Source organism: Babesia microti, chromosome IV (assembly GCF_000691945.2).
Source record: "Babesia microti strain RI chromosome IV, complete genome".
Classification (NCBI taxonomy): Eukaryota; Apicomplexa; class Aconoidasida; order Piroplasmida; family Babesiidae; genus Babesia; species Babesia microti.
In genome coordinates, this window is record NC_034969.1 from 787,226 (window position 1) to 812,322 (window position 25,097).

General features: G+C 35.2%; 14 protein-coding genes across 14 annotated transcripts; 7 read left to right on the forward strand and 7 right to left on the reverse strand.

The window, feature by feature from the left end:
* Positions 1-803: 803 nt before the first annotated feature.
* BmR1_04g06910 (Germinal-center associated nuclear protein) lies at positions 804-5,290 on the reverse strand (the record flags this gene model as incomplete). Its single annotated transcript, XM_012794531.1, has 3 exons — positions 804-4,769; positions 5,001-5,221; positions 5,242-5,290. The coding sequence occupies 3 exons, from the start codon at positions 5,288-5,290 to the stop codon at positions 804-806; spliced, it is 4,236 nt and encodes a 1,411-aa protein (XP_012649985.1).
* On the reverse strand, positions 6,241-7,198 carry BmR1_04g06915 (hypothetical protein; the record flags this gene model as incomplete). The annotated part of the gene is made up of 3 exons (XM_021482560.1): positions 6,241-6,297; positions 6,318-6,492; positions 6,513-7,198. The coding sequence occupies 3 exons, from the start codon at positions 7,196-7,198 to the stop codon at positions 6,241-6,243; spliced, it is 918 nt and encodes a 305-aa protein (XP_021337774.1).
* A 199-nt stretch (positions 7,199-7,397) lies between these two features.
* On the reverse strand, positions 7,398-8,501 carry BmR1_04g06920 (U1 small nuclear ribonucleoprotein C, putative; the record flags this gene model as incomplete). Its single annotated transcript, XM_012794533.1, has 2 exons — positions 7,398-8,405; positions 8,427-8,501. 2 exons carry the CDS (start codon positions 8,499-8,501, stop codon positions 7,398-7,400), a joined length of 1,083 nt encoding a protein of 360 aa, XP_012649987.1.
* On the forward strand, positions 8,581-9,057 carry BmR1_04g06925 (small subunit ribosomal protein S27Ae; the record flags this gene model as incomplete). Its single annotated transcript, XM_012794534.1, has 1 exon — positions 8,581-9,057. The coding sequence occupies one exon, from the start codon at positions 8,581-8,583 to the stop codon at positions 9,055-9,057; it is 477 nt and encodes a 158-aa protein (XP_012649988.1).
* Positions 9,622-10,793, reverse strand: BmR1_04g06930 (U2-associated protein SR140; the record flags this gene model as incomplete). The annotated part of the gene is made up of 9 exons (XM_021482561.1): positions 9,622-9,840; positions 9,895-10,004; positions 10,025-10,148; positions 10,170-10,284; positions 10,306-10,399; positions 10,420-10,541; positions 10,562-10,668; positions 10,690-10,764; positions 10,785-10,793. 9 exons carry the CDS (start codon positions 10,791-10,793, stop codon positions 9,622-9,624), a joined length of 975 nt encoding a protein of 324 aa, XP_021337189.1.
* Positions 11,066-11,645, reverse strand: BmR1_04g06935 (conserved Plasmodium protein, unknown function; the record flags this gene model as incomplete). The annotated part of the gene is made up of 2 exons (XM_012794536.1): positions 11,066-11,574; positions 11,597-11,645. The coding sequence occupies 2 exons, from the start codon at positions 11,643-11,645 to the stop codon at positions 11,066-11,068; spliced, it is 558 nt and encodes a 185-aa protein (XP_012649990.1).
* Positions 11,733-12,208, forward strand: BmR1_04g06936 (protein phosphatase inhibitor 3 (I3); the record flags this gene model as incomplete). Its single annotated transcript, XM_021482562.1, has 3 exons — positions 11,733-11,739; positions 11,830-11,991; positions 12,072-12,208. 3 exons carry the CDS (start codon positions 11,733-11,735, stop codon positions 12,206-12,208), a joined length of 306 nt encoding a protein of 101 aa, XP_021337775.1.
* On the forward strand, positions 12,425-13,656 carry BmR1_04g06937 (small subunit ribosomal protein SAe; the record flags this gene model as incomplete). The annotated part of the gene is made up of 4 exons (XM_021482563.1): positions 12,425-12,481; positions 12,503-12,934; positions 13,054-13,127; positions 13,329-13,656. The coding sequence occupies 4 exons, from the start codon at positions 12,425-12,427 to the stop codon at positions 13,654-13,656; spliced, it is 891 nt and encodes a 296-aa protein (XP_021337190.1).
* Positions 13,657-14,364: 708 nt separating this feature from the next.
* Positions 14,365-15,652, forward strand: BmR1_04g06945 (hypothetical protein; the record flags this gene model as incomplete). Its single annotated transcript, XM_012794538.1, has 2 exons — positions 14,365-14,622; positions 14,645-15,652. The coding sequence occupies 2 exons, from the start codon at positions 14,365-14,367 to the stop codon at positions 15,650-15,652; spliced, it is 1,266 nt and encodes a 421-aa protein (XP_012649992.1).
* BmR1_04g06950 (conserved Plasmodium protein, unknown function) lies at positions 16,074-18,378 on the forward strand (the record flags this gene model as incomplete). Its single annotated transcript, XM_012794539.1, has 4 exons — positions 16,074-16,149; positions 16,170-16,607; positions 17,038-18,098; positions 18,154-18,378. 4 exons carry the CDS (start codon positions 16,074-16,076, stop codon positions 18,376-18,378), a joined length of 1,800 nt encoding a protein of 599 aa, XP_012649993.1.
* A 656-nt stretch (positions 18,379-19,034) lies between these two features.
* BmR1_04g06955 (conserved Plasmodium protein, unknown function) lies at positions 19,035-20,226 on the forward strand (the record flags this gene model as incomplete). Its single annotated transcript, XM_021482564.1, has 4 exons — positions 19,035-19,257; positions 19,279-19,684; positions 19,705-19,888; positions 19,972-20,226. 4 exons carry the CDS (start codon positions 19,035-19,037, stop codon positions 20,224-20,226), a joined length of 1,068 nt encoding a protein of 355 aa, XP_021337776.1.
* A 54-nt stretch (positions 20,227-20,280) lies between these two features.
* On the reverse strand, positions 20,281-21,610 carry BmR1_04g06960 (ribosome maturation factor RimM, putative (RimM); the record flags this gene model as incomplete). The annotated part of the gene is made up of 3 exons (XM_021482565.1): positions 20,281-20,386; positions 20,407-20,825; positions 20,846-21,610. 3 exons carry the CDS (start codon positions 21,608-21,610, stop codon positions 20,281-20,283), a joined length of 1,290 nt encoding a protein of 429 aa, XP_021337777.1.
* A 19-nt stretch (positions 21,611-21,629) lies between these two features.
* BmR1_04g06965 (conserved Plasmodium protein, unknown function) lies at positions 21,630-23,275 on the reverse strand (the record flags this gene model as incomplete). Its single annotated transcript, XM_021482566.1, has 8 exons — positions 21,630-21,706; positions 21,727-22,128; positions 22,151-22,309; positions 22,331-22,399; positions 22,463-22,580; positions 22,603-22,755; positions 22,776-22,922; positions 23,015-23,275. 8 exons carry the CDS (start codon positions 23,273-23,275, stop codon positions 21,630-21,632), a joined length of 1,386 nt encoding a protein of 461 aa, XP_021337778.1.
* A 61-nt stretch (positions 23,276-23,336) lies between these two features.
* On the forward strand, positions 23,337-24,844 carry BmR1_04g06970 (Putative RNA methyltransferase slr0064; the record flags this gene model as incomplete). Its single annotated transcript, XM_021482567.1, has 9 exons — positions 23,337-23,662; positions 23,684-23,725; positions 23,746-23,977; positions 23,998-24,131; positions 24,176-24,243; positions 24,265-24,308; positions 24,330-24,385; positions 24,407-24,569; positions 24,590-24,844. 9 exons carry the CDS (start codon positions 23,337-23,339, stop codon positions 24,842-24,844), a joined length of 1,320 nt encoding a protein of 439 aa, XP_021337779.1.

Consider the following 25,097-nt stretch of genomic DNA (forward strand, 5'->3'; position numbering starts at 1 on the left):
TTTTTTGTCACAAATGTGATTAATTTGCTAATTTTCTGGCAATTTGTTCAATTAAGTTGGAATTTTGCAGTAGAACATTTGATTTAGTCAATTTGTCGTATAAATGACTTGAGTTAGTTTTTTATTTATATCATTTGTAATTTATATGTTTATGTAACTACGTTATAAATTAATTGTGTGTCTATTAATTGCATATTATATCATTAGATTAGCATTTTAATTGTATAATCGCCATCTGTATGTTAATTGTCTAATAATAGTCCATGCCTAAAATTTAAATAGTTATGAAATTAATTTATATAGATACAGATTGGAAATGATCAAGCATTAACTATTATAGGTCAAATAGTTATATTGTAACAATAATATATAATCTAATTATAAATAGTTAAATTGATCTCAGGATAGATGTAGTAATTTAATTGTTTTATTGCAATTAAATAATTAATTAATCAATATTAATAAATAAATCTTGATTGTGATTATCAATATCATTGTCATAAATAATCAAACTATATGACCACATATATTGTATTGAGGCATTTATTAATATAAATAATATTCTATAATTAACGCATTAATTAGTTAGGAATGATTATTAATTATTAGGTTATAAAATAACTATATAACAAGTTAAAACTAACAAACGATATAAATGGGCAAGTTTTAATTGAAGCATAATAATAAATGTTATATTGTAAGTGTCAAACGATCCATGAGCATCAGGCCCATATCCAAATAAAAGTGTTAATCAACAAAAATATTTATATGATTCCATAGTTATACGTGGTTTAAATGCGTTCCTATCTAAGGTCATCAATCTGCAAATGATCCAACACCTTGGTCACTAACTTCATTGACGATGAAATATGTTGCATACTCATCAACCCCTTATTCCTGGGAATCATTTGGAAGTTTTCAGGTCCCAAATGGAAATCAGCGGATGCTGATTCAACGCAAAGTTCTAAATCGTTACGCAAACTGGTACACTTCGTGGCATTTTCCTCTCCGATCAAGAGCTTAATTATACGATCTAACAAAAAGTGGGTATGGTGGTTGTCCTTTGATTTATGGCTCTTAGACAGCATATTTTTCACGCATTGAAATATGGATTTTCTTGTTTGCAATGGATAATTTACATAACAGTTGTAAATCTCCTCATGGATAGCTTCTGATAATCCACTTACAATTTCGCGTCTCAAGTTATAAACCACTGGCGTTTTGGACATATCCATATGTACCTTATTCGTCAACTGGTCCATCAGTAATTCTACGGCAAAATTTTTAATGGATTCATAATTTGGTTGGTTTAGAGTCAAGTTAATTCCACATTTGTCGAAACAATGTCTGATAAGTGTTGATATACAATAGTTGACATTTTCACAATTTAATACAGAATCTATATGCCCTCCATCCTCAATACGCGCATAACCCAAATTTCCTACTATAAACGGCGAATACTTGCTTTTCTTCCCTCTCATCCTGCCGGAATTAATTCTGTCACTCAAATATACAGAACCTAGGGAAGAAAGGTGTTTGAAGATTATATTGTTTACATGTTTAGAGAATGCGTCAATCTTTTCATACATAGCATCCAAATTACTAGATTTGTCACAATGTAACCCAAGAATGTAAAATACAACCATTGCATGGCGGCCATTCGAGTTTTTAATGTTTTCAAGAATGGGCTCAATTGTTAATACATGCAAATTTCTAAGCCATTCATTCAAATGCTTTTTATGGTGTGTAACATCGCCATCCCGTATTACTACATCCACAGGTTTATCCAAGAATAACACAAATCCATTAGCAGGTATATTAGTGTTTACAATCACTGGTGAACGAGATAAAGAGTATATTGCAGTGAATTTCTTCTTGGAAGAATAGGTTGCAGTTGCTTTAGCTTTAGTTTTATAATAACCATACTTTGATATTGATATCTCATTATTTAGAAATATATGGCTATTGCTAAACCCCATTTCAGTAAGGAATAATGATGCTAAATCAATACAGCATTCCGTAGGAGTGTTGGAAATGTTATTTTTAGTGCTCCAAAAACTTTCATTAGACAGTTTTATATTGCATATAAAGTGTATACGGAATGTCACATTTTTAATGCCAAATATTTTATTTGTTGTAATTGCAGTATTCATATTGGCCACATTCAATACGAGATTTTCAAGCATAGGGTCTATTTCATTATCCTTCCAGCTAAAAAAGTTAGAAACTGTTCTCTTAAAGTCTTTAAGTGCATAGTAGGCATTCAACCCTAATCGCTTGTAGTAATAATAAGTATTGAGGACATCATCTACCCACAGCCTCAGTATGCGCCTAGGATCAAGCAAAGAAGTAATCCTTGTATAATGGAAGTTGCGTTTCTGTGATTTCTTGGTTAACTTTGCCTTCTTCACAACCTCCTCATTTTCAACCATCGGCACTGTAAAATCTGGTCTTTCACGCTTCTTAAGTAAATTTTGTAAATTCCTAATCTCAGCTACCGCTTGAACGGAGAGGGAAGGGAGTTGTATTTTCTTTTCTGTCAAAATGTGTTTAGCCTTTATCCTAGTTGAGGCTACTTTATCTGTAATAGAAGAGGTAAATTCTAATGTGTCAAATTTATCATGTGTAGATATGTTCGAAATGACCGTGGATAACGCTGAAGAAGGGGAGGAGATTGGTGTAGAACATAAGATTGATGGACTGTATTTCAACGAATTTTGCAAGTTTAATGGCGGTATCTCACATCCAATGCTATGAGATGTTTCTGACGTAACTTCTAAGGGCTGGAATGGAGAAGCAGTCTTTACTGAAGAGGATAAGTCGGGTTTCAATGGCTTCAAAGGGTATGAATCGCAGTTGGTCGATAATTGAGGCATGTTTTCCAAATTTAGATTAGGGAATGGGGGCCTGTTTTTATCACTCATTTCGTCATTATCAGCCTTAGTTTGACTTGGTATTAGGGAAAATGGTGTAGTCACTGATTGTAATGATTGAAATAGAGGTGTTGGCGCTTCAATAACTACGTCAGATTGAGCCGACTTCGAGTTTTCTTCCTTGATAACTAAAAATTTATCCGCAGTTTCCAATTTTATCTGCATTATGGGATTGGTGTTAACGGAAGAATCAGGCTCTATGGGTATGAATTGTGAAGAGTTAACTTCGCTCTTTGGAGCATTTTCGTTGTTAGCAGCATTTATAATAGTGTTTGTTGGGCTAAAAAATGATGGTTCAGATGGATTAGTTTGGAATGTTTCACTCTTGATATCCATAAAAGGTGTGCTAGTGTCATTTCCTAAAGCACCAGATATTGCACTGGTAGATGACGATTGATTTTCTGGCTTGGAACAAAAGTGTGAGGAGTTATCTTTTAGTGGAACAAATAGAGGCTGTGTCTCATTTCTAATTCCAACAAACGGAGTGGAGTTCTCTGATTTGGGTGGGAAGGGCAATGCGTTTTCAGGCTTTACAAAAAAACTAGGCCCATTGGTTCCATTACCAAACTCAAAAGGTGAAGACCCAGTATTGGTATTTCTTTGTATGGAAAAGGGCGATGAGTTATTATCAGTTGTTGTAGTATGTGTTGAAAATACGGTTGGCTGTACGCTTTGAGGTGGCTTAAGTTGTGAAACTGCGACCTTATTTATTTGATCGTCGGTATTGAGCTTAGTGTCAAATGGTATTGGTGGCAACGATTCAAAGTCGGGGTCCAATATTTTTTGTCGAGATAGAAATATCTGGAATTTCAGGTCAACGGTTTGACTCCTAACCTCTATCTTATTACATACTTTAGCTAGTGCATGGATATCTTGTTCTATGGCATCCATTTTCACATCTGATAGGTTTACATGCTTGGAATTGCTTTCGTCAATGGTGACCTCAATGCCATATCGTTCGATAAATGATTTTATTACATCAGTTAATCTATCCGAATCGATTTGATTATTATCGCCAGAAAGATAACCAAAGTGTTTAATAAAGGTGTCGTAAGCCATAGGCGATCTCAGTATCTTATCCTTAGTGAGATAATATAACCAGCGTATGCGAATTATGCCATCGAACCTATTCATCAGTACGGCCTGTAATGGGCTGGCTGATTGAATAAGTTTAAAGTATTTGCATATGTTGTTATCATATGCTGCTATATATGTTTTGGCAGCAAATTGTACTAGAGGGCTCTTAAAAATGTCGTGAGGAATCCTTTTGCAAATGTCTGCGAATATCGTTCCTCCACCATTATTTTGTATATTTCTAATGGCTAGCAATAGGCGATAGGACCAAAATTCATCCTGGTGTGGCGAAGAATATACAAGAATTTCAGATATTTGATCAACGGGTTTGCCGGGAAATTTGTTGCGATAATTTTTAACATCAGAGTAGCCATTCATCAACTTCACCAAGCACGTATTTATTAGGCCCAAATTCTGAACTGAATCATATTCCGGATGATCCAACAACTGGTAATGTGAATATAAAAGAAATCGAATGCTTATTTCAAAACACTCTATGTAGGAGCGATGTTTAGTGCAGTGTTGTACAGTGAGATCTTGCCAAATACTCCTAAGTCTGTCGCGTAGGAAGTTATAGACGTCAATGTAAGAATAATCTTTCCTCATAAGATATGGCTTTTGTGTTATATCTGCGTCTATAAAGTGGCATAGTATATTATATATAGTGCGACGGCACCAAATCAGAGGTCTAATCTCTTCAGGGGAAAATGTACGACTGGCATCAGAGCGTTGGAACGATTTCAAGGCAAGGTGTTTGTTTACCTATGTTATAAATGTATATGTTGTGTAACTTTATGGTCATTACTAAATTTTTGTATAAATTGTGATTTAACTATTCACATTATGATAGTGGTCATGATCATATATCGAAATTTATAACTTGGCCAATAGGTGTACATGTAATTTTTTAAAGTAATTATATAAATAGTGAAGTATTTCAATTTAAATGAGAAGTACTGATTTACAAGAATGGGATTAATGTCAAAGTCATACCTGTTTATCCTTAGATCGTTCCAGATCATTGGCTGTGTTGACATTTATTTTCTGTAGAATTTCTTGCCTCGAACACATAGCATAAAGTTTACCTACAAGCGCATTTGACGGTTTTTCCGTATTCAAACACTGGATATCTTGGCATCGCAATAGCAATTCCAAAGTACTATGGCTACCTACATATCGCAACAACGGGTTCCTAAGGCCATTGTCCCCAGAAGCTAAATTTAATGTAACATACCAGTGTTACAATGCAAATAATCGGGGGGTGAGTCACTCACCGTCGACATAACGTACTTTGTGACTGATGAATGGTAGTATGGGGGAGGTATTTACCGTTAGCTGATGGAGAGGATAATACCGTCAATCAGGAACATCGGCAAATTTCCCTGGATGAATCTGCAAGTAATTTATTACAATAATGAGGGTGTAGATCCCTATTGCAGCGGAAACGCTCATCATAGCTATAAGTTGATGTTACACATACGCATTCTATAGATAATGTTTACATATGTAATTTTGATAGTTTAATTATTGAAACTTAAGGTAAATTACATTTCCCCAAAAAATTATACTGCCATAACTTTGTCAGATTCCACTCCATAAATATAATCTACTGTAACAACGTTGTCATTTCTCCTATTGATTAACACAAACATTTCTATGCAAATAGAATATAAATGCTTTCACTACCTTAAAAATAACGTGCTGTTAGTGGAACAGTTCGGAACATAGCAATCAAAAAAACACTCTAGAGCCCTAAGTAGTTATTGTACCAAAGCGAGGAGGTCATCATCTGCACTGAAGAAACTGAGGGATGAGACTAATAAAATAATTGTGATGTGGATATTCGGTTTAAACAGTTAATAAGATAGATAACAATGAATTGAGTGCAATATGTTTCGAGAAGAGGGTGATATCAATGGCCTTATCAACTTGAACAACTAAGTTAATAATAAGGTCCCCAAGCAGTAAGTTGATGAGACAGAGGTTATCATTGTGCTAAAAATGTAGATTTAAAAGGTTGCACGGTTTGTAAAGGAGTTGTTGGTATGTCTAATTGCATTTTTTGAGATATCGTTTACGTCAATTCAGTATTGATAACGTTTGTGTTAAGTGAAGATGTTTACAAACTGTTTCAGAATATTACCGCTAAAATTAGTAGATATATGGGCCATTTTTAGTTAGTAATCTTGTACATGGTGATTAAAATATGGTCATTTTCCCATAATAATACCTATTATTTGGGGTTAAAAAAATCGTGGGTGTAATCTGCATTGCTAAGTAAGTTTTTTAACTAGATTAGTGTAGCACTACCTGCTGAAATTGCTGTTGTGACAGCTCTTTCTTGTACTGTACTAGTTTGGCACACAATTTCCTTAAATGATTGCGATAATTTGAAGGAAATGTGTGTGATATCATATCTATAAGCTCAATTATTGGTTGTTTGCCCAATGGATCAATATGTTTGTCTAGGTGTATTATTAGTTTGCTAGATAAATTGATATTTACTTGAGTCCATATTGTACAATGTCATTTGCAGAATGAAATAGTTTGTGAAATAGATGAACAAATTTTATACATTTGACAAAATCTGAATTGTGTTTGTCAATAAACTCAAATTTACCATTTAGGAATAGATTTACAACGAGACACTGAATTTCATCCTCCAAAATCTTTAAATCTGTATTCAAAGTTTTCTCTTTTGCTTTGTTTAGCACCTGTAATAGTTCCAATTGGTCATCTAATTCTAGTGATTCATTGTCAATATTTGAGCTAATAAACAAATAGATTGTACTTCTTGTGACAAATGATGGTTCATCATTTACTAACTTGTTGTACACCTTTAGTGCCAAAATTTTCATTCGATTAGGGTTATTGCCATCGGTTAGATGTTGTAAGAATGATTTCAAAGCAAGACTTTGTCTATCGCCAAGGTGCAAATGAAATTCTGATAAATCATTTAACAGTCTTAGAAGCTCAACTGAATCTTTTTGGGTCAAATATGGATATTTGTCAAGCAAATCAATCAGTTGCAATTTGTAGGCATTCGGTGTCACAATTTGCGGTAGATTTTTATACTTTTTCACGGCATAAATGGCGGAAGCATTATCTTTTGGTGTTATTTTCAAGGAATCTAACGCATTATTCGAATAAAATCTCCTAATAATCAAAATAATGTGTCGACACCAATACATAAATATGCACTGATCCTGCTACACAGGGTAATACGTTATACCTACAGGTATTCTATTACTAGATTGGTTATGCTATGAAAGCATAATTGTGTAGTATAAAAATATGTAAATTGCGATAATTAATATATATAATAATAATTTGTATACAATGTTTAGATAAATGTACAAATGCGATTATAATATACAAATAAAGCGCTCATCAGCCAAATTGCCGCGATCTGACAGATTTCATAAAATCATTAACCAGCTTTTTTGGACGTTTAATGACTGAAACATCCCGTTTGCTGAATGATATGCCATTTTTGTTGCTTGAACTATTAATCGTTGGTTTCATAAACATGGGCTTTGCAACGCCATCCTCCAATGGATCTGATAAGTCATCTTCATTGCTGTCATAATCGGCGGATGGAGGCGGATGTTCTGTGTATACGGGCAGGTTGAATGCGCTTTCTTCCTGTTTCACGATCTCCCAACCTCCAATAATTGGAACTGCAGCTTCTGCATTTTGGGGTGTTTCTTTATTTACTTTATCGTTGCTATTTGCGGCATCATACGTACTTGTTTCAGCATTTTGGGTTTTAGATTTTATTTTGATCGCTATTAGTGGTTTAGTTTTGCTATTTTTTGGCTGCTCTGTTGTGTTGTCTGAGATAATATGGCTATTGAGAATAGTTGTTGTACTATTGACAACACAGCTATTAGCTGTTATGTTATGAATTGGTGTAGTTGGGTTGTATGATTTGAGAATATCATTAGTAATAAGTTTAACCTCCCCAGTTTTCTCGTTGTGAAAATACTTAACCTTCCTAATAGGATCAAATTTCTTCTTCCACCCAGGCCCCAAATGTGATTCCAATTGTTTTTCCACATCGGAAGTATTGACAGCACCAATGGCTCCCCCATCGTCGTTAGGCTGATTTGGGGCCTTGAGTTTTGAATGGTAAAAGGCTTCTATTCTCTTTCTCTCCTCATCCCTACTGGGCCCGCTATGTGTTATGGGTGTGATAAATTGTCTAGGAGATAAATCGTCGACATTTGGCCCGGAACTGGAATAAGATTCACTATTCACAATCCTTTCTAGCCTTTCTAACTCCTCTCTCTCAAAAGCTTCTGCCTTCCGTCTTTCATGCTCCCTTTTGTGCGAATCTATAATGGCATTGCGCACCGCTGTGAGGTGTTTCGGAGTGTTTTCATGTGTCTTGACGTTCTAAATTAATTAAGTGCTTACAATTGGATGTCCTGAAATCCATATTTTGCAAACTTCACAGTAGTGCTTTTTGCAAGATATCCAATAGTCCGTCATGTCAACACAGTAAAACACTGGGAGAGCTGTAATATGTTGGGCTGTCCCCACCTTACTAATATATTTATACAGCAGCATTATGGCCGATCAAATATTTGTCAAACATTTTGGAAACGTCTTCTGCATACCAATTTGCAGTAAAACGTGTGCCAGTGATGTACTGCAATATCTGTGTGAAAATGAGGGTCTAGATTATCTAGCAGACTCCGATGCCAAATTGTTCAGCTGCGTTGGCGTAGTCGAAAATGACACAAATATCGCCTCTATAAACTCAACTTACTATGAACTAATCCATGGATTGGATGGCGGTGCCAAGAAGAGAAAGAAGAAGCAACATACCACACCCAAGAAGAACAAGCATAAGAAGAAGAAGGTCAAGCTAGCCCCGCTTAAATACTACAAGATCGAGAAGGATGACAAGGTAGTTAGATTACTTAAAGAGTGTCCATCTAGTACCTGCGGTAGGGGAGTTTTCATGGCGTCACATCACAACAGAACATACTGTGGTAGATGTGGACTTACTTATATCAGCAAGACGGCGGAAATTACTGCATAAATTATATTTGGCAATTATCGATTTTTGAAACATTAAATTATTTTTTACTGCTAATTCATTTTTAATGCAATCATGCTGATATATGACTTTAATTAACCTGCATGATAGCATGATAAGGCATTGGTCGAATTCAGTTTAAGCCCGGAACCTGATAATTTACTAACAAATTGTGATAATTTAATCTAAATGTTATAATTATAGTTCTGACAAACGAATAGCTCAAACTAGCTAGGCTAAAATACAAAAATTGCAAAAAAAGTTACTAGTCCGACATAGTTTCCATGTCAGACTCTTCAAAATTTCGGTATACCTCAATACAATCAGATTGATTTTCTTGTTCAACATTTTCTGTATAATAGCTAGTGTTCGAAGCAATATTTTCTCCATTTAATGGAGATTGCTGCGGTGTATGTTGTGGCAGTGTTTGTTTTCTAATATTTGAATGTCCAGAATGCGATAGTTGCGATTTTGATGGTTGTTTATTATCATTGACACAGTATGATTCAAAAGAAGCTAGTCGTAATAACAATTGTTCGTTCGTTCCACCGTTATATAATCCAAAATTTAGACAGGTGAGTTTGAGCTGATCAATGTGAAGGCGTACATATTTCTAAATGAAATTTGTCCAACGTATGCAAACTTTCTATAAGTCTGAGGCAATTTTAGAAGCACTTCACAGCCATTCAGTTCCCTTCCATCCAAAAGACTGTTTAGCAAGTTAATAGGTGGTTTTATAGGCTCAATAACGTCAATATGATCACTTAATATTGTGAATTCTAGGGCCTGAGTTATACTTATCAAATAATTTATAAAAATATTAAGGGAAATCGTGGTTACTTTAGTGAAAGTGGTCGAGAAAATACTCCATGATTCCCAAATTTTAACCAAAGTGTATAACTTCTCAATGATCAATCCCCTTGCGATTTTACCAGATTTGTAAGTTATTTCTAAATTCAGTAAATCCAACTGGAAAAGTGGTCAAATATCTCCGGTAACCTCTTCTCAAAGGCATTTCTATATACCCAGGATGAAGGTTTGGTGCAGCTACTACTGTTGTGCAATACATCGTTTAACAGGTAGATACGATTTATCTACTTATTTTATTTAATCACCTTAGTGGAAACATCGATTTCACTGTTAATTATGGAATCAATGAGTATGTTGGATACGTCCAGAGCGTAATCGCTGTGTTCGATTATGTATATCATAGTGTCCCTAATCGACGATCTATAATCAACAATTTTGTACCTTTTGGAAGATATTTTGGCAATTTTATCTATTAGTAATTGACGTGCTTCGGTTGGTAAATTTTTTGCACCATGAGCTTTGGTTGAATAGTTAACTAAATTTTCATTTTCAAACCTCGATCAATTGATCTTAAGTTATGCGGAGGTATCCATTTAGACCCACCCTTAAAGATCCAGTATGGATCAGTACACCAGCTGTTAATTTCATCGCCTTGACAAAGGGAGTAAACTTTCCATCTAAGTGATTAAAGCGTTACTTGTAGTAAACATTTTCAGGCGTTCCTTCATTTACTAAAAAATTGTATCTCGCGTCATCACCAAATACTATTCTTGCGATCAACTCATCTTCAAATGGTTTTCCATACTAATTTAATCATGTGCCTACGTTTGACACATATTTTGCTATAGTGTCAATTAGTAACCGTTGTGAATGGATGGGTATGTGCACGTGATAAGTGTTCTATATCACTAGTGTCATACTGTTCCCATATAAGTGCTGTTTTTATGTTTAATACATGAGTTTTTAGTAATAATTAATTGGATTTTTATTTAATTAATTATTATTTGCATACTAGATGACGGGCAATACTGTCACGTTGACAAACAGTGATTAGAGGGCGGAATCGCAGATGATATCTCTTAGTAGAGTTATTAGAATAAAAATGGAAGAAATCTGTTAAAATAAGGATTAAAAATTTCACTCATAAACTAAATACATGCGAGAATTACAAACTAGTAGTTGGAATATATGCAAACATGCGTCATTCCATGATCCAGAATTGGGGTCCAGGACCCAGCGAACCGTCAGTCCTTGATTTGATCCAGGGATGATGGCCTAGCACGGGTAAATAGTGCCTGGCAATCAAAACCATGGAAGTGAAAGAGACAAAAATTCCCCAGCAAAACCAATAAACACATGTTTCAATGCGAAAGTCATCTTTTGTCTCATAGTCAGAGGGGATCTCGCGAATTGGTTTCTTCTGTTTTAGTCTATTGAACAGCACTAATCGAAATACATCAAGACGTTCAGGGCCATGAAGGCCAGATCCCCTTAGTATTTTGTTATGTGGAGTAATATCATCGATAGATACGTGGGAAGTGTGGACGTTTCCGTTTAGAAAGTTAAGTGGATCGCTCATGTGTTTCAGTACACTAGTACAATTTGGGGAAATGGGTGAGCGGGTGCCGATTGACTGTTCCACCGGGGGGACTACGTGTTGGATGCGAGGAGGGGCGACAAATTCATACATATTGAAGTCACGGTATATGCCTAAATCACAATCACACATTACCTAGAAAGAGGTGAGACCCTATCCTGCGCCTAGTGGATAGGTTCACCATCACTCTCACTTAGCCCCCCATCATTTATACTATGCGCAACACCAATCACAATTCAACTAACTTTTGTACCTCTATACAAGTTTATATATGAATGGTATGTCATTGTCTACTAGCTAGTTTCAATTTAGCTTCAGAGTTAAATTAAAAATAAATTTGATGGAATTTTATATTTAACATAATGTAGGAAATAGAACAATTACGACGACAATTACTACAATCAGCACTGGCGTCAGCGCTAACACAGAAGATAGCAGTACGCAACTGTTACGATTAATCCCGGAAAGGAATGTCACATGGGCTGAAGATACCATAGACAACGAACATATGAACAAAAAGTCTAGCAAGAGTATGTATTATACAATATCGTAACTGTTAATAGCTACTTCACTATTAACAGTAAATAAATGCACCAAATAGTTCAATTAGGATGCTGTATATTCCACAAGAAACGAAATCCGGACGAAAGCTCGGACTCTGATCAAGAAAAATCTCCTGCTCAGACACAAGGACGCAGTGATGACTCCCAGAAAATAGTAGGGAAAACGACATTCGCAATTTCATAATTGTACAATAACATAGCTTAAAGGTTTTAGTTAGTTTGATAATTAGTCAGTGCTAGAACAAAGTCTGTAAATGAATAAGGTCGGTGAGTATGAAGGGTGATAGGGTGGTACTAGACCCACCCCATTTACATAACTTTAAGTACCATCAGTGATATATAAATAAGAGAACAGCTATACAGTAACAAACTAGTAAAATTGTAACTTGTTAGGTTCATAATGAGTGAATCATTAACACCTGTGGAAGACAGTATCCGGATGATGCTTACGTGCAAAGTAAATGATATCGTTATTTAGGTGCACATAGGGACTAAGAATGTTGAAAATAAGATGAAAAGATATGTGTACTCGAGGACACAAGAGGGCGTCCATCTTATCAACTTAGCAATGACACTTGAAAAGCTTAAAATTGCTGCCAGAATCATTGTCACCGTCCCCAATGCGGAAGAGGTTGTTGTCGTCTCTGCTAGGCCCTATGGTTCAAGGGCTATACTTAAATTTTCTAACTATGTTGGTTCATATCCTATTGCTGGCAGGTGGATTCCTGGCACGCTTACTAATCAAATTACCCAGAAATTTATTGAGCCCAGGTTACTGATAGTAACCGATCCTAGAACCGATTGCCAATCCTTACGTGAATCAAGTTATGTAAATGTGCCTGTCATAGCCCTATGTGACACAGATTCGCCCTTGGACTACGTAGATGTGGCAATTCCATGTAACAATAAGGTATGGATCCTTACATTATATCAATTATTACAAATAACTGGTATATATATAATAATTGTTTAATAGATGGAGCCAATTAAACATAAAATTGAGTATATGTCGGCATGAACTAATGATAGGGCAAGGAATCTATTGCGTTGATGTACTGGCTATTGGCTAGGGAAGTTTTGTACCTAAGGGGTCAACTTGAAAGGTTAGACAATTTTTACATATTGTTATTTTGAATACACCTATTTTTAATTTTCTAACATTCACTGTTTAATCCTTATAAATATTCTAATTATTATGAATAAAAGGTGTATGTATATGTTGTGATAATTGGTCGGATATTTTTTATTACATCTCACCTTTGTTATTGCATGATATATAATTCAACGATTTATTGCTAACGTAGGGGGATACCCTGGGATGTGATGGTTGACACCTTCTTCTGGCGTGACCCTGAGCAATTTGAGCTCAGGCCCAAAGAGGAGCCTCACCGTCACGCCACTACTACTACCACTACAATTGCTGAAAAGTATCCCTCAGAAATCCATCATACACACTCTTCACACGCAGGCCATTCTACCCACGGACATGTCGGCACCAATTCCTTCATCCAAGATACCGAATGGTCCCAGCCGGTGGGTACCAGCTCATCAGTAGCCTCGGAATGGAAAATTGCTAAGGCGGCGGCCGAGGACTGGGGGACCTTTGTCGAGACCAAACCACAATGGGATTGAGCCTAACCATCAGTATCTGTTAACATTGGCATACGTTGATAGATAATTTATAAGTTGAATTGTTGGTTTCATTCGCAGTTATAATCAATTTGATTATAGTAATCCTTCGGTGGTAGTTTAATTTGCTTGTCATTGGCAATTGATTTTATTGGTTAGTTACTAGGGATTAGCTCTATTGGCCATACTATGCATCATCGTATGAGTAGTAATTGGCTAACTATTTAGTACACAATTGGGTAAATTGTTTCTAAGTGGCCAATTATAACAATGAGTATCATTTACAATAAAAAATAGATTGAATAAACAAGCATGTTGGTTGAATGACAGTAAGGATTACAATAATCCAGCAGTTACCGATAAGCATTAGTTGAATAGTCTATTTATCATACATTTGGTGTTATATGTGTTTAGTAGTGATATAGTAGGGAGTTTTAGAATAATTTCAAAAATATATATTAAAAATAACGTTCTAAACCAAATTCTAATCTAAAAGACCAAATCATTAACACATATTTCATGTATTAATAATGTATAGAAGGCCTAAGAGTGTACATTGGGCTGTGTAATGATTAACGAGTGTGTTGTGTGTGCCTGATGTGATTCCATTTATACATACATTTACACGATTATTAAATAGTCCTTCGGCTCCAAAATTACAGTAAAATAAATGTGGAAAATAGTAGCTATTTTTTGAAGCACATAGTTGTAATGCTACGCTCCAATACCCTATGTGTTCCAGACGATCAATGTGTCACAGAGGATACCACCACTAAGAATGATATATTCACTGGCAATGAACTATTTAAAACAAGTTTCAATGTATACTCCGAAGATACGCTAGTGACAAGCAGGCTAGATACATCGCCATGCGATGAATTTAGCAATTACTTTCCAATATACAACGAAGTGCATCTCACTAGTAATGGCACAACTGATGAATGTCAATTTTTATCGCATCCTTTTAGGGTAAATTAAATACTTGATTTAGGCATTTGTATTGGCTATTACCAGCGATGATTTGGTTAAGAAAAGTGAGGACTTGGGAATAGACCAATCTATTGATACTAGATATTCTAGATCCGGATTTTTTGCAGATTGTTACAGGGCAGATTCCATGCATATTGGCGGTGGTTTCCTTGATTTTTCGTTGCGATTTCCACTGATATTTTGCATGATACGCACAAACAGTTTGGTGCGGTATGGCGAGACCCAGAGAGGTATTGTACCGCTTGCAGTAAATATATTTGATAGATATTTAAAACTAGTGGCCCTAAATGGGCTAAAAAATAAGCTAAATCAGACGTTGGGGCTAAATTTGCCATTGGAAATTATTCTAAACTTATTGGGATGTGGATGCTATTGCATTGCTGACAAGTATGATGGATGTGAGATGGTCAACATAGAAGTACTCTTGGATCATTGGATTGTAGTAAACAAGGAATTACTTATCACCCGTGCTGTGGGTGAATATATTGAAAATGACAAATCGCAAATAATCAAAATTCTTAGGTCAATTATGTTTGATATCTACAAGCAACTTGAGTATAAGCTAACAATTCCACTAATACCTTTCTTGGCGCAAAATTTAATAAACAGCGCAATTGAAATACCCAAAAATTATGATCCATTTAAGAAAACCAAGTACCAAAAGGAAGCTTATATATACAGTAGAATTGCGTTGCTCGATGATTCAATACTTAAATACCGCCCAAGTATAATATCCCTTGCAATATACGAATTGGTGCGTGACTCAGCTAAATATGATGGCACTCTGATATATGGTGTGAAAAATTGGATGGCAGTGGATCGTGAGGATCGTGAAATCAAGGAATGTATGGGCCAACTGGTGAATAGTTTGCGTTTGTTCGTGGATACAGAGCTTTTAGAGCGTTCGCTTAAGCCAATGGATCTGTCTGTTACCAGGAAGGCCCTGTTGTTGGCCATGTTTGAAGTAGATTCGAGTGAGTTTCACCTACTATCGGCCCATACGGATTAAGCATTGGTCACACATTATTCTTTCACTCTTATTCTAATTATTTTATGTCATAGTTAAGCGGTTAACTTAGATTATATTGATGCCCTACACTAGTTGCGCTGTCTTGGATTGAATTGGGTTAGGGCGGATAAATGGTATGTAGTAGATTGAGAGACATTAATTACGGTTGGTATGCGATTTGTATAGTATTATTTGTTGCAAGTATATAGTAACTGTGTAGATGTGTAGGTAAGCAATGTTGTTATGGGTAATAACTGGTTAATTGCACACCATCAATGTGTGCTGAGTGTGTGTGACTAGTGTATGTGCGCGAGTGTTAAATATATAAGTTGGACTAATATGTGTAACAATGCAATTGGTTATAGTTAAGTTGCAGGAAGAGGTGTAACCCGACAAGTATACTGCAGTTCTATGCTCTCAAATGCGTGTAGTTTTTTTGTTCATATTTGTAACATTCGTTGCCAGCACTAAAAATATCGAACAAGGTGGAAAGAGGAGTAATAACTGAGTGATTTAGATGGCTTATTCGGGAGTGATGAAGTAGGGGAGATTTTCAAATGGATCGTAAGGAACCCTACAGACATGCAATGTCACGTAATGCTGGTGATATATATCATGTTGGCCAGTGAAAAACATGACAAGACTGCACTAATGACAAAGGAAGGGGTTTTAAATATCACAAAGGCCATTCCGTACCTGCCTGAGCAAATAGACGCAAAATTATACGGTCAATTGAAGGGCTTAAAGTACCCTGAAATGCTGCTCGAGGGAATCGAGAAAATAGGTAACGGCCTTGATTTGCAAACTTACATGTACAATAAGTTTGCCAGTGATTCCATCTGTCCACGATTCAAAGATTTGGTTGACAAGCATAATTACTACGCCCTTAAGCAGTCCCAAAGGTTACTGGGCAAAGCCATCTATATTGCAGCGCTGGCGCAACAGAAACTTATTAGTACGTTTTCCATTCCATTTTTTTATCGATTTATGTCATAAATTTATGCATATTTCTTGAAGAATCTGTATTTAACTGACGATTTTTATTAATGAATTAAATTTATCTATAATTACTTGTAAATGAGCTATATCTTTTAATAAACTATTGATATTTTCACATAAGATTGTTGAAACTTATTAACCTAAGTTGAACTATTTACGTTATAATTAATCATTAAATTAACTAACTAAGTATCTAACTGAATATAAACCCTATATATATCAGTTTTAATCAATAATTATAATTAATTGTAAATAAATGTTGTTTACAATATACAATGGTTGTTTATTTACATTTGATTAACTTACTGGATAATATCACATAAATATTACTTATTATACATGGTTGATTGATATATTGAGTATATAAATATACTTAATTAATATAGATCCCAAGAAGTTCAGCAAAAAGGCATTTCGTACCATCGCATCCAATCTTTTCTCTTTTTGGACCTTCATTCACGACTTAAGATGGCGTTTGCAGCTAGATATTAGTGGGACGCCTTTTGATGTTATGATGATTTTGAAAGTGGGTAAAATAACTATCAAAAAGAAGAACCAGCTAAACGACTTAAACAATGCTTACTTTGAAAGCTTTTATTCATTGTACATAAGGTTGAAGTATGAAAGTGCGCTGGGTGTCTTTCAAGAGTCAGGTCATCCCATTTTTGGTGAATTTGACAATGTAGCAAATGTCTCAGATACTTCATTCATCAGGCTTGTAGGATTCTTGCATAAAAACAAAGAAGGTGTAATTTATGAATATAACTTTGGCGTAGGCCTTTCAGATGTCGTTAAGAAACAACTTATCGACAAATTAGAGCCTAAGAAAACGTTACTACAATTTATATTGCTAGATAAGACCCATACAAATAGTCCATTTTATCACAGTAATCAATATTTTGATGCTGATATGTTATACAAAATGATACGCAACGAATTATGTGCAGATCCTTACTTGATAAATGGTGATAAAGTGTCCATTGTCTTTGCTGAAAAGACTTATTCGACTCAAGAATTCCTTTACAACTTTCAACAGGATGGTGGACTAACCCTTGTTTTACAGGTTTCACCCACTCACTATGTAAATATTGAGGAAACAATACAGGAGCTGCAGCGAATCGCTGCAATTCCACTACTGACCGAGATTTATCACAAAAACTTTGACCCTAAGCGAATCAGCTTACTCGGAAATTGCCACAAGAATGAATATGGAGAATTTATGTGTGTGGGGAATTTCGGTAAATTTTTGGGTATGAATATTCGAAGTAAAATCGCAAATTACATAAAACCAGGATCCTCAGTCGTACAAATACTCATTCAAGGCGCTGGGGACATTAAAAATGATAATTGGGATGCACTCAATTCTGCTTCCATTGCCAACCGTATAATCTCGCGTATGAAACCAACATATACTGAACTATTCATCAAACGAGTGCAAATTTTGAAGGTAAGCCTCCTAATTTCATTGCTTACTAATTTATATTGTGACTAGCGTCATTCAGACAGTGGAAGAGGAGGAAACTACTATTAATGACTGTGACAAATGTAGAGTTGGATACATAAATTACTGGTGGTTTTTGGCCATATCATTGCCCACCTCCATAGTGACTCTGGTACTAGTGTTATTTTTGCTGGAAAACACAAAGGTCGGTGTCCCCTGGTATCTGAGCCGGCTGCTGATTAAGCGGGAAGATAGTATATTGGTGGCGTATAACCCGCCAAGGTAACACTATTTGTGTATATTAGATTTTTTTAGTATAATATTTGCAATGGTTGTCTGATAACAGTTGTTCGCTATTAGTTAGTTGTTTATTGAATTTAATAGTGAAAATAATGGGGAAATTGATTATTCTGTGGATATAATATTGAATTGTTCATTGATGATTGAGTATTTAGTGATTGTTGATTATTGTTATATCATAATATATGAACTAAATTTAAATTGAACCAATACAGGGCAATTTTTAGCTAAGTTAATTAATAATTGAAACTAACATCACTTCGATTGGATAACTATATACTTATTAGTGTTAATTGTTTTGTTGATGTAAAACGCAAGAATCAATGATATTTTAAAATAAAATTATACAAGAAGTATATATTGGCAAATTGTCTAATATATGTGCGGTTTGAAACTAATTTTCCTATAATTTGTGTTAATTGGAAAGGTATAAATAAATGTTGGTAACCAAAGCCACTACTACTTATTGATATTTGGAATAATTGTGAATTTCACAATAGACAGAGAAGTGTAACAAAATTTTAGTTATTTAGTTAATTATTAGTTATTCAATCAATTATTTATTTGTTGTAGGGGTTAAAATTAGAATTTTCAGTGGCAAATGCTGACAAGAAAAGTTACTAACTGGTGGTGATAGTTGATATGTGCGGCGAGTGTAGTCTAGCAGATGAACTGATCGAGAAAGCATGTAAAATCAGAGGTTCCGCTTATTACCTGAACGCAATATATGTGTATTATGAGTCTAAGCTTAGTGAAGATGATTTGAACGAATACAATGTCAAACTCAAAATTTCTCAATGCCTAAAGGAAAACTTACACATCGTACAAATTGATAACCCACTATGTGTATTGCACAAAATTTATGGTAATACAGCGTTTGATACAGAGTTAACTAGGGAGAGAGATCTTACTGAGAAACTGTTCAAAAATCAATCCATTGACATATACCACGAAGGAATATGTTGCATACTATCCTATCTGGATGTACATTCGCTAATTTCATTTTCTCTATGCTCAAAAGATATAAATAAAGGGGTTAAAAGTTACCTAACAAAATCTCTGTACGATCTGCCCTTCTATCGCCTACCCATCTCCTCCAACATGAACTACTGGCTCAACTTCATCGACTTCTTCTTCCACCAAGTAGGCGATATTAAGCCAATTGATCGCACTAAATATCCACTCACCGCTGAAATGCTTAAGAGTAACAATCAGCTATTTCCAATCACGGCAGATGGAATGGTGACACACATTAACATAACTATCGATCATTTAAAACCCCATTTTATTGTGTAATGAAATGCTCATGTAGATACTGTAACCACACAAATCCACAGGCACATGCTTGTTCATCTGAACTCAAAATTGAGGGATACAGTAAAGCTACCACGAAAGATATCTCTGTTTCAGATTTCGTTACCGAGTACTCAACTAGATTGGAGGTTAAATCTAATTGTCCATTTAGTAAACTCAAGTTATGTATGTTACTTAAGCAGGTAAGATCTATATGCTATAATAATTAATAATTTGCAAGTGTTTATACAAATTTAAGTTATTTGAAATATATTGGCTTACATAGTGGCTAGAATGTATGATAATGGCAATTGAGAAGGGGAATGGTATTTGCGAAATAAAATTAACAGAGTATGTTGTCAACCCAAAACATCAGCTAATACACCGAGTGTGGGTCCAAATATTTTGTAAATGGGGAATTGAACCAAACGCTAATGTAAATGACACTAACGCAAAATATAACAAGGGGAAGGACCACGATGCTGAAGCACAGCATTCACTGTATCTGACAATTGCAGATCATTTCAAGTGGTCTTCATAAACTGTTTATATAATTTAAGCGTGGATCATGTGTAATTACTGTAAATTATAAATGTCATGAATTTTCAGCTAGGAACACAGTAAAAGTGTCGATGTACGCCGAATTAGTTGGTAAATCGATAACTCTAACCGTCCGATTCTTGTCCAACGGCACAAATACCCTTAGTAAAATCGAGGTCACCTTTTCATTCCAGTCGGAGATTCCTTGATCATTTGGTCAAGGGGTACTATTTCAATTGCATTTGTGCATATTTCCCCATCCAAATCTAGACCAAGATCTGATTTAGATTGAGACTGCGATAAATACTCAGTATTCAAATTGCAAACGTGAGTATCAGCAAATGCGCGATTGGTAAAAGTCTTACTACATTCAGAACACTTATAAATTTTAACATATGCAATTCCTTCCTCCATCCCCTCATAGACATTATCTGCGCAATCCAACTCATTTTCATTTAACAAAGTAACTGGTTCATCTATTTCTGCATTAGAAGAATCGTCAATATTATCCGATTGACTGATTAGTGACTGTAATTGTGTAAGTGATAGTCCCACATCAAGCTCCAACTCAAGCAAGTCATCCGTAAAAGGTTCTAGCTTCTATGTTAGTGTTGTAGTACCCTAGTGAATGCGATATCACGCCTAGAAATGCAGTCTATTATTTTTCCCAAGCAAGTTTTGGAGATATCGCTGTATAAGTAAACTTTCATGCCCAATAAATCATGGGTAAAGTACACGTTGTCATTGGGTACTGATATGCTAGTACTGGGAACTGATATCTGAGCGCCAACCAATCTGGCAGCCTCAACTGGGGTGTTTATGCCTTTGAACTTTAGCAAATATGTACCCTTTAACAATTTTCCATACTCCAGCTCCAAGGGGAACTCATTCTCCTCGTCAAAGTGTAAAAACAGGTATTTTGACTTAAGAACCTGTTCATCTTTCAGATAACCAAATGAAATAGCTCTAACATGACCCTTAAGTCCATGTACTTTAGTTATAGTGGCAATTTGTATATATTCATTGGTGAAGCTGGGGCAGTTGATAATACCCTCCTTGAACGAATCTGTCAGAAAGTATTTATTGTTTCTAATTTGTTCTATATATGATGGATTTGATTTTGATAAAATCAAATTATCCGCACTAGTATTAGATGCTGTCTGTTCAATGTGCTCAGATACAACTTCATCGGCGTCGCGGTGGGGAAAGCCTACTTTGGAATATTTGCTAGGCTTGTAGTATTTGAATTCTGTTAGCACTCCCCGACGAACTGAATTTAACCTATAGCGGTTTGGTATATTGCTATGCAAATTATGTGTAACACGCCAACAATTTGCGCCATATATGATTATTAACAGTGTGAAATAAGTGAATGGAATCAACATTTTAATTCATTCCGAAATTCTAGTCCAAAAGGCAACCTAACTTTGAAAATTCGTCCGAAACTCGAGTATTAGATTCGAAATCAGATATTGAACCGTCTAAGTTGCCGGTGAAATACCTGTGTCAATGTACTCGCCGTTAAATTGGTCCAACGATATGGGTGACTTGTTAATTATATCCCCTTGGAATTCGTTAAATAATACCAATACTTCCTCCTTTTCCCTATCGACAGAATGTAAATCAACTTCAATGCTAGTGTCAATCTCAAGCTGAATTGGTGAGCTTGGGGACTGTGAACTGAATAATTGAGGCTTATGAGGCACGGTATCTCCTTCCAACACCGAAGCTGCGGGCAATAAATTTCTGTAGTTAAACAATTGTGATTGAGGGGATGTAATTGATATTTGCTGTGGGATGGATATCTGAGAAACCAGTCCAGAAACGTTATCACTAGATGTCTGTTTGAAATGTTCCGAGACGATTGTGCTCATCCAAAGTGCACCACTCCAATGATCATTTTCTGTAATAAGTTGATTTCTTACGCCTACTATTCGTACTTTTAATATTCAGTGTTGGAGAATTTAATATGTGGGCTTGGGGGTTGAAGTTTTTTGAAGGTAAATAGGCAGCCTTGCCGAACAATACAAATGCAGGGTCTCCTGGGTCCTTAAATACCAATGCAAGTGGTATATTTATGGAATCTGCATAAATTAAGTACATACCGCTAAGATTTGCCACTGCCGCCAATTGTTTAATTGAGAATACGGAATATACGCAATCGGTGTTATTCACTGGATTAGTTGGTGTTTTTTGACATATTGTATGATTGTTTAATGTATAAATAAATTGCTTACCGAGAGACAGTTCATCAAATTGCGAAGAATCTAGCTTGATATTGGAACAAGAAAAATCATCTTTACCTAATAACGGGGATTGCCTATTGATACTTCCACGCGCTGTCAAAATTTTGATCTAATGTAACAAAACATTATACCTCTATGCAGTGAGTTTTTGAATCAGCGGACCAAACAATATCATCTTCATTGAAACAATAGGGGTTTATACAGCGTAATATTATTTTTGGATGAAACCGGAAATAATTGTACTCGGCCCAGTCAATAATGTCAGGGAATTGGGATGGAGAATCCTATATAAAAGTGTAATTACTTCCAAAGACACTGATGTTGTCCTGCATATTAGACCATTGCAAAAATGTAGAGAGAAGGATAAAGCATCCGATTCGCTTTCGGAGGATATAATACAAGTGTCCAAACTGTTTAAGTGATTATTCCTTTTTGTCAAATAGCTATCAGGCTGAATTAAAGGGGTATAATTGATCATTTGACTGCTAAAATTGTGAGGTTTAGGGTCAAAATGGTAATTTGGGGAAAAATATCGTGTCCTACCGATGTGAGTGAATTGTAGAAATTTTTAGCAGATATGAGAGTTTTCAGTTCCTTTTTAGATAATTTGTTTATTGTTCTATAGGAAACAAAGAAGGACTGTGCAAAAAATACGTGTAACCAAGCAGTATTTGATGAGTTTAGTGCTGATAATTCAAGTCCTTCTTCAGTAGAAATAATATGTAAGGACTGGGTTATTTGTCGAAAAAGCGAAATTATTTTCCTAAACAATAGTACTTGTGAAGCGTTGAGCAACAATTCCATAGCATCTTCGTAGCATTCCGGTCGCTAACACAATATCATATATCCACCACATATGGTATATATGTTAAGGCATGGCAGTTGTCTATATAGTGAATTAGTGTCCACACATTTGGAAAAATATCACATGACTGAATTGTTTAGGTGTTTTTCAACAGATAAATTGCTGGAATACAGTGGGATTTGTAAGCGTTATCGTGCTTTGTGTTCTCCAGGCCTTGAAACATATCTGTCCAAGGAAACTAGAAAAATTTCCAGCAAAGAACCCCTTAGAATTAATAAGGGATCCGTGGATTTTATTGCATCAAATGAAGTTATCTGGAAATTTTTGCTTCAAACTAGGTTTTGTCAGAGTCTATGGGTCTACTTGATGGATCCATTTCATGTGACGTAAGGAAAATGTTTATTTAGGCACGAAAAGGAGTTTATACGCAAGGTGGCAAACAGTGATTGGTATAAAAATGTTTATTTAGGAACCACTTAATCAAATTTGATATAAATTCCAATATGCCAAAAATAAAAGTCGCCTGCCATAATTCACGATTGTCTCATACGAATATGATTAAACGGTGCATTGTTGAGATAATTCACTCGCACAAAATGAATACGTTAAATCTGCATGGGGATAAGATCAGTCCTAATGATAATTTAGAGCCAGCGCCAGCTCTAAATTTAGATGTAACAATAACAAACAACACATGCGAAGTAATACATTTGTTATCTAGATCCTCGCAAATGTATCAGGATGTTTAGATTATAGAATCTATTTAAATAGTTGCGAAAAGTTGCCTATACTACCTTCAATTGCTTCAGCCATTTCAACACATATATTGGATACCACTACCAGCGACCTATCTCAGTAAGTATAACACAATAATTATGCAAAAATATTAGATAACGTAGTGTTACAATATGGGATCCCTTTTGCAATAACGGAGTGATGCTACTGGAGCTACATAGTTTGTTATGTGGTATATAATACTGTGATGTAGGCATACCAAATGGATCTCCCAATATCGAATATCCATTAAAAATGGTAAATGATTTTCTCATTTAGTTACCTTACAATGATGAATACACCATGAATAAGGCACTTAACAGTCTAAACATTGAGTATCTACAGTAGTCATATAGACCCATGGATCTAGGAGTTTCCCTATTAGGCAGTGATTCCGATACTAACAATGTTCAAATTGCCAGCAAGCATTTGTTGGAATTTGAAAAGAGTAGTCCCAAATCCAACTTAATAGGTATAACTACCTCACATGACATTAAATTTGTGACTGATAACTACAAGGTAACAACCGGATGATTTAGGACATTATGGACAAATTGGGTAAGACAATTATTTTGAGCAATTTTCTATATGGTAACAAGAAGTCTGAACACCTAATACTCGAGGCATATAAGTTACTAAATGATATAATAAGCATTAGAAATGATTGGCTTGACGTATACCTAGTATCTGGTCGTGCATCATTCCGGAGGCACCTGAAGTTTGATTGGAACAAAGAACTAAGCTTTAACAACCAAGGGATAAAATGTGAACTTTTGCGTCTTTCAAAAGTCTAATGTTAGTATTTATGTACCAACTGTATAATTATCGCATCCTAATTTGCTAATAGTAGCTTTGTTACCGGCATATATTATCGTATATACGTTTGTATCACATGTATAACATAGTTATATGTATATAATATTCTCTTGATCAATGTAATCAATATGATTTATCATATAATTGTTTAATATATCTATTAAACATTAATAATATCTTCACATGCAAATTTTCTAATATTGATTGTAAAATAAATACTATATATGTGTG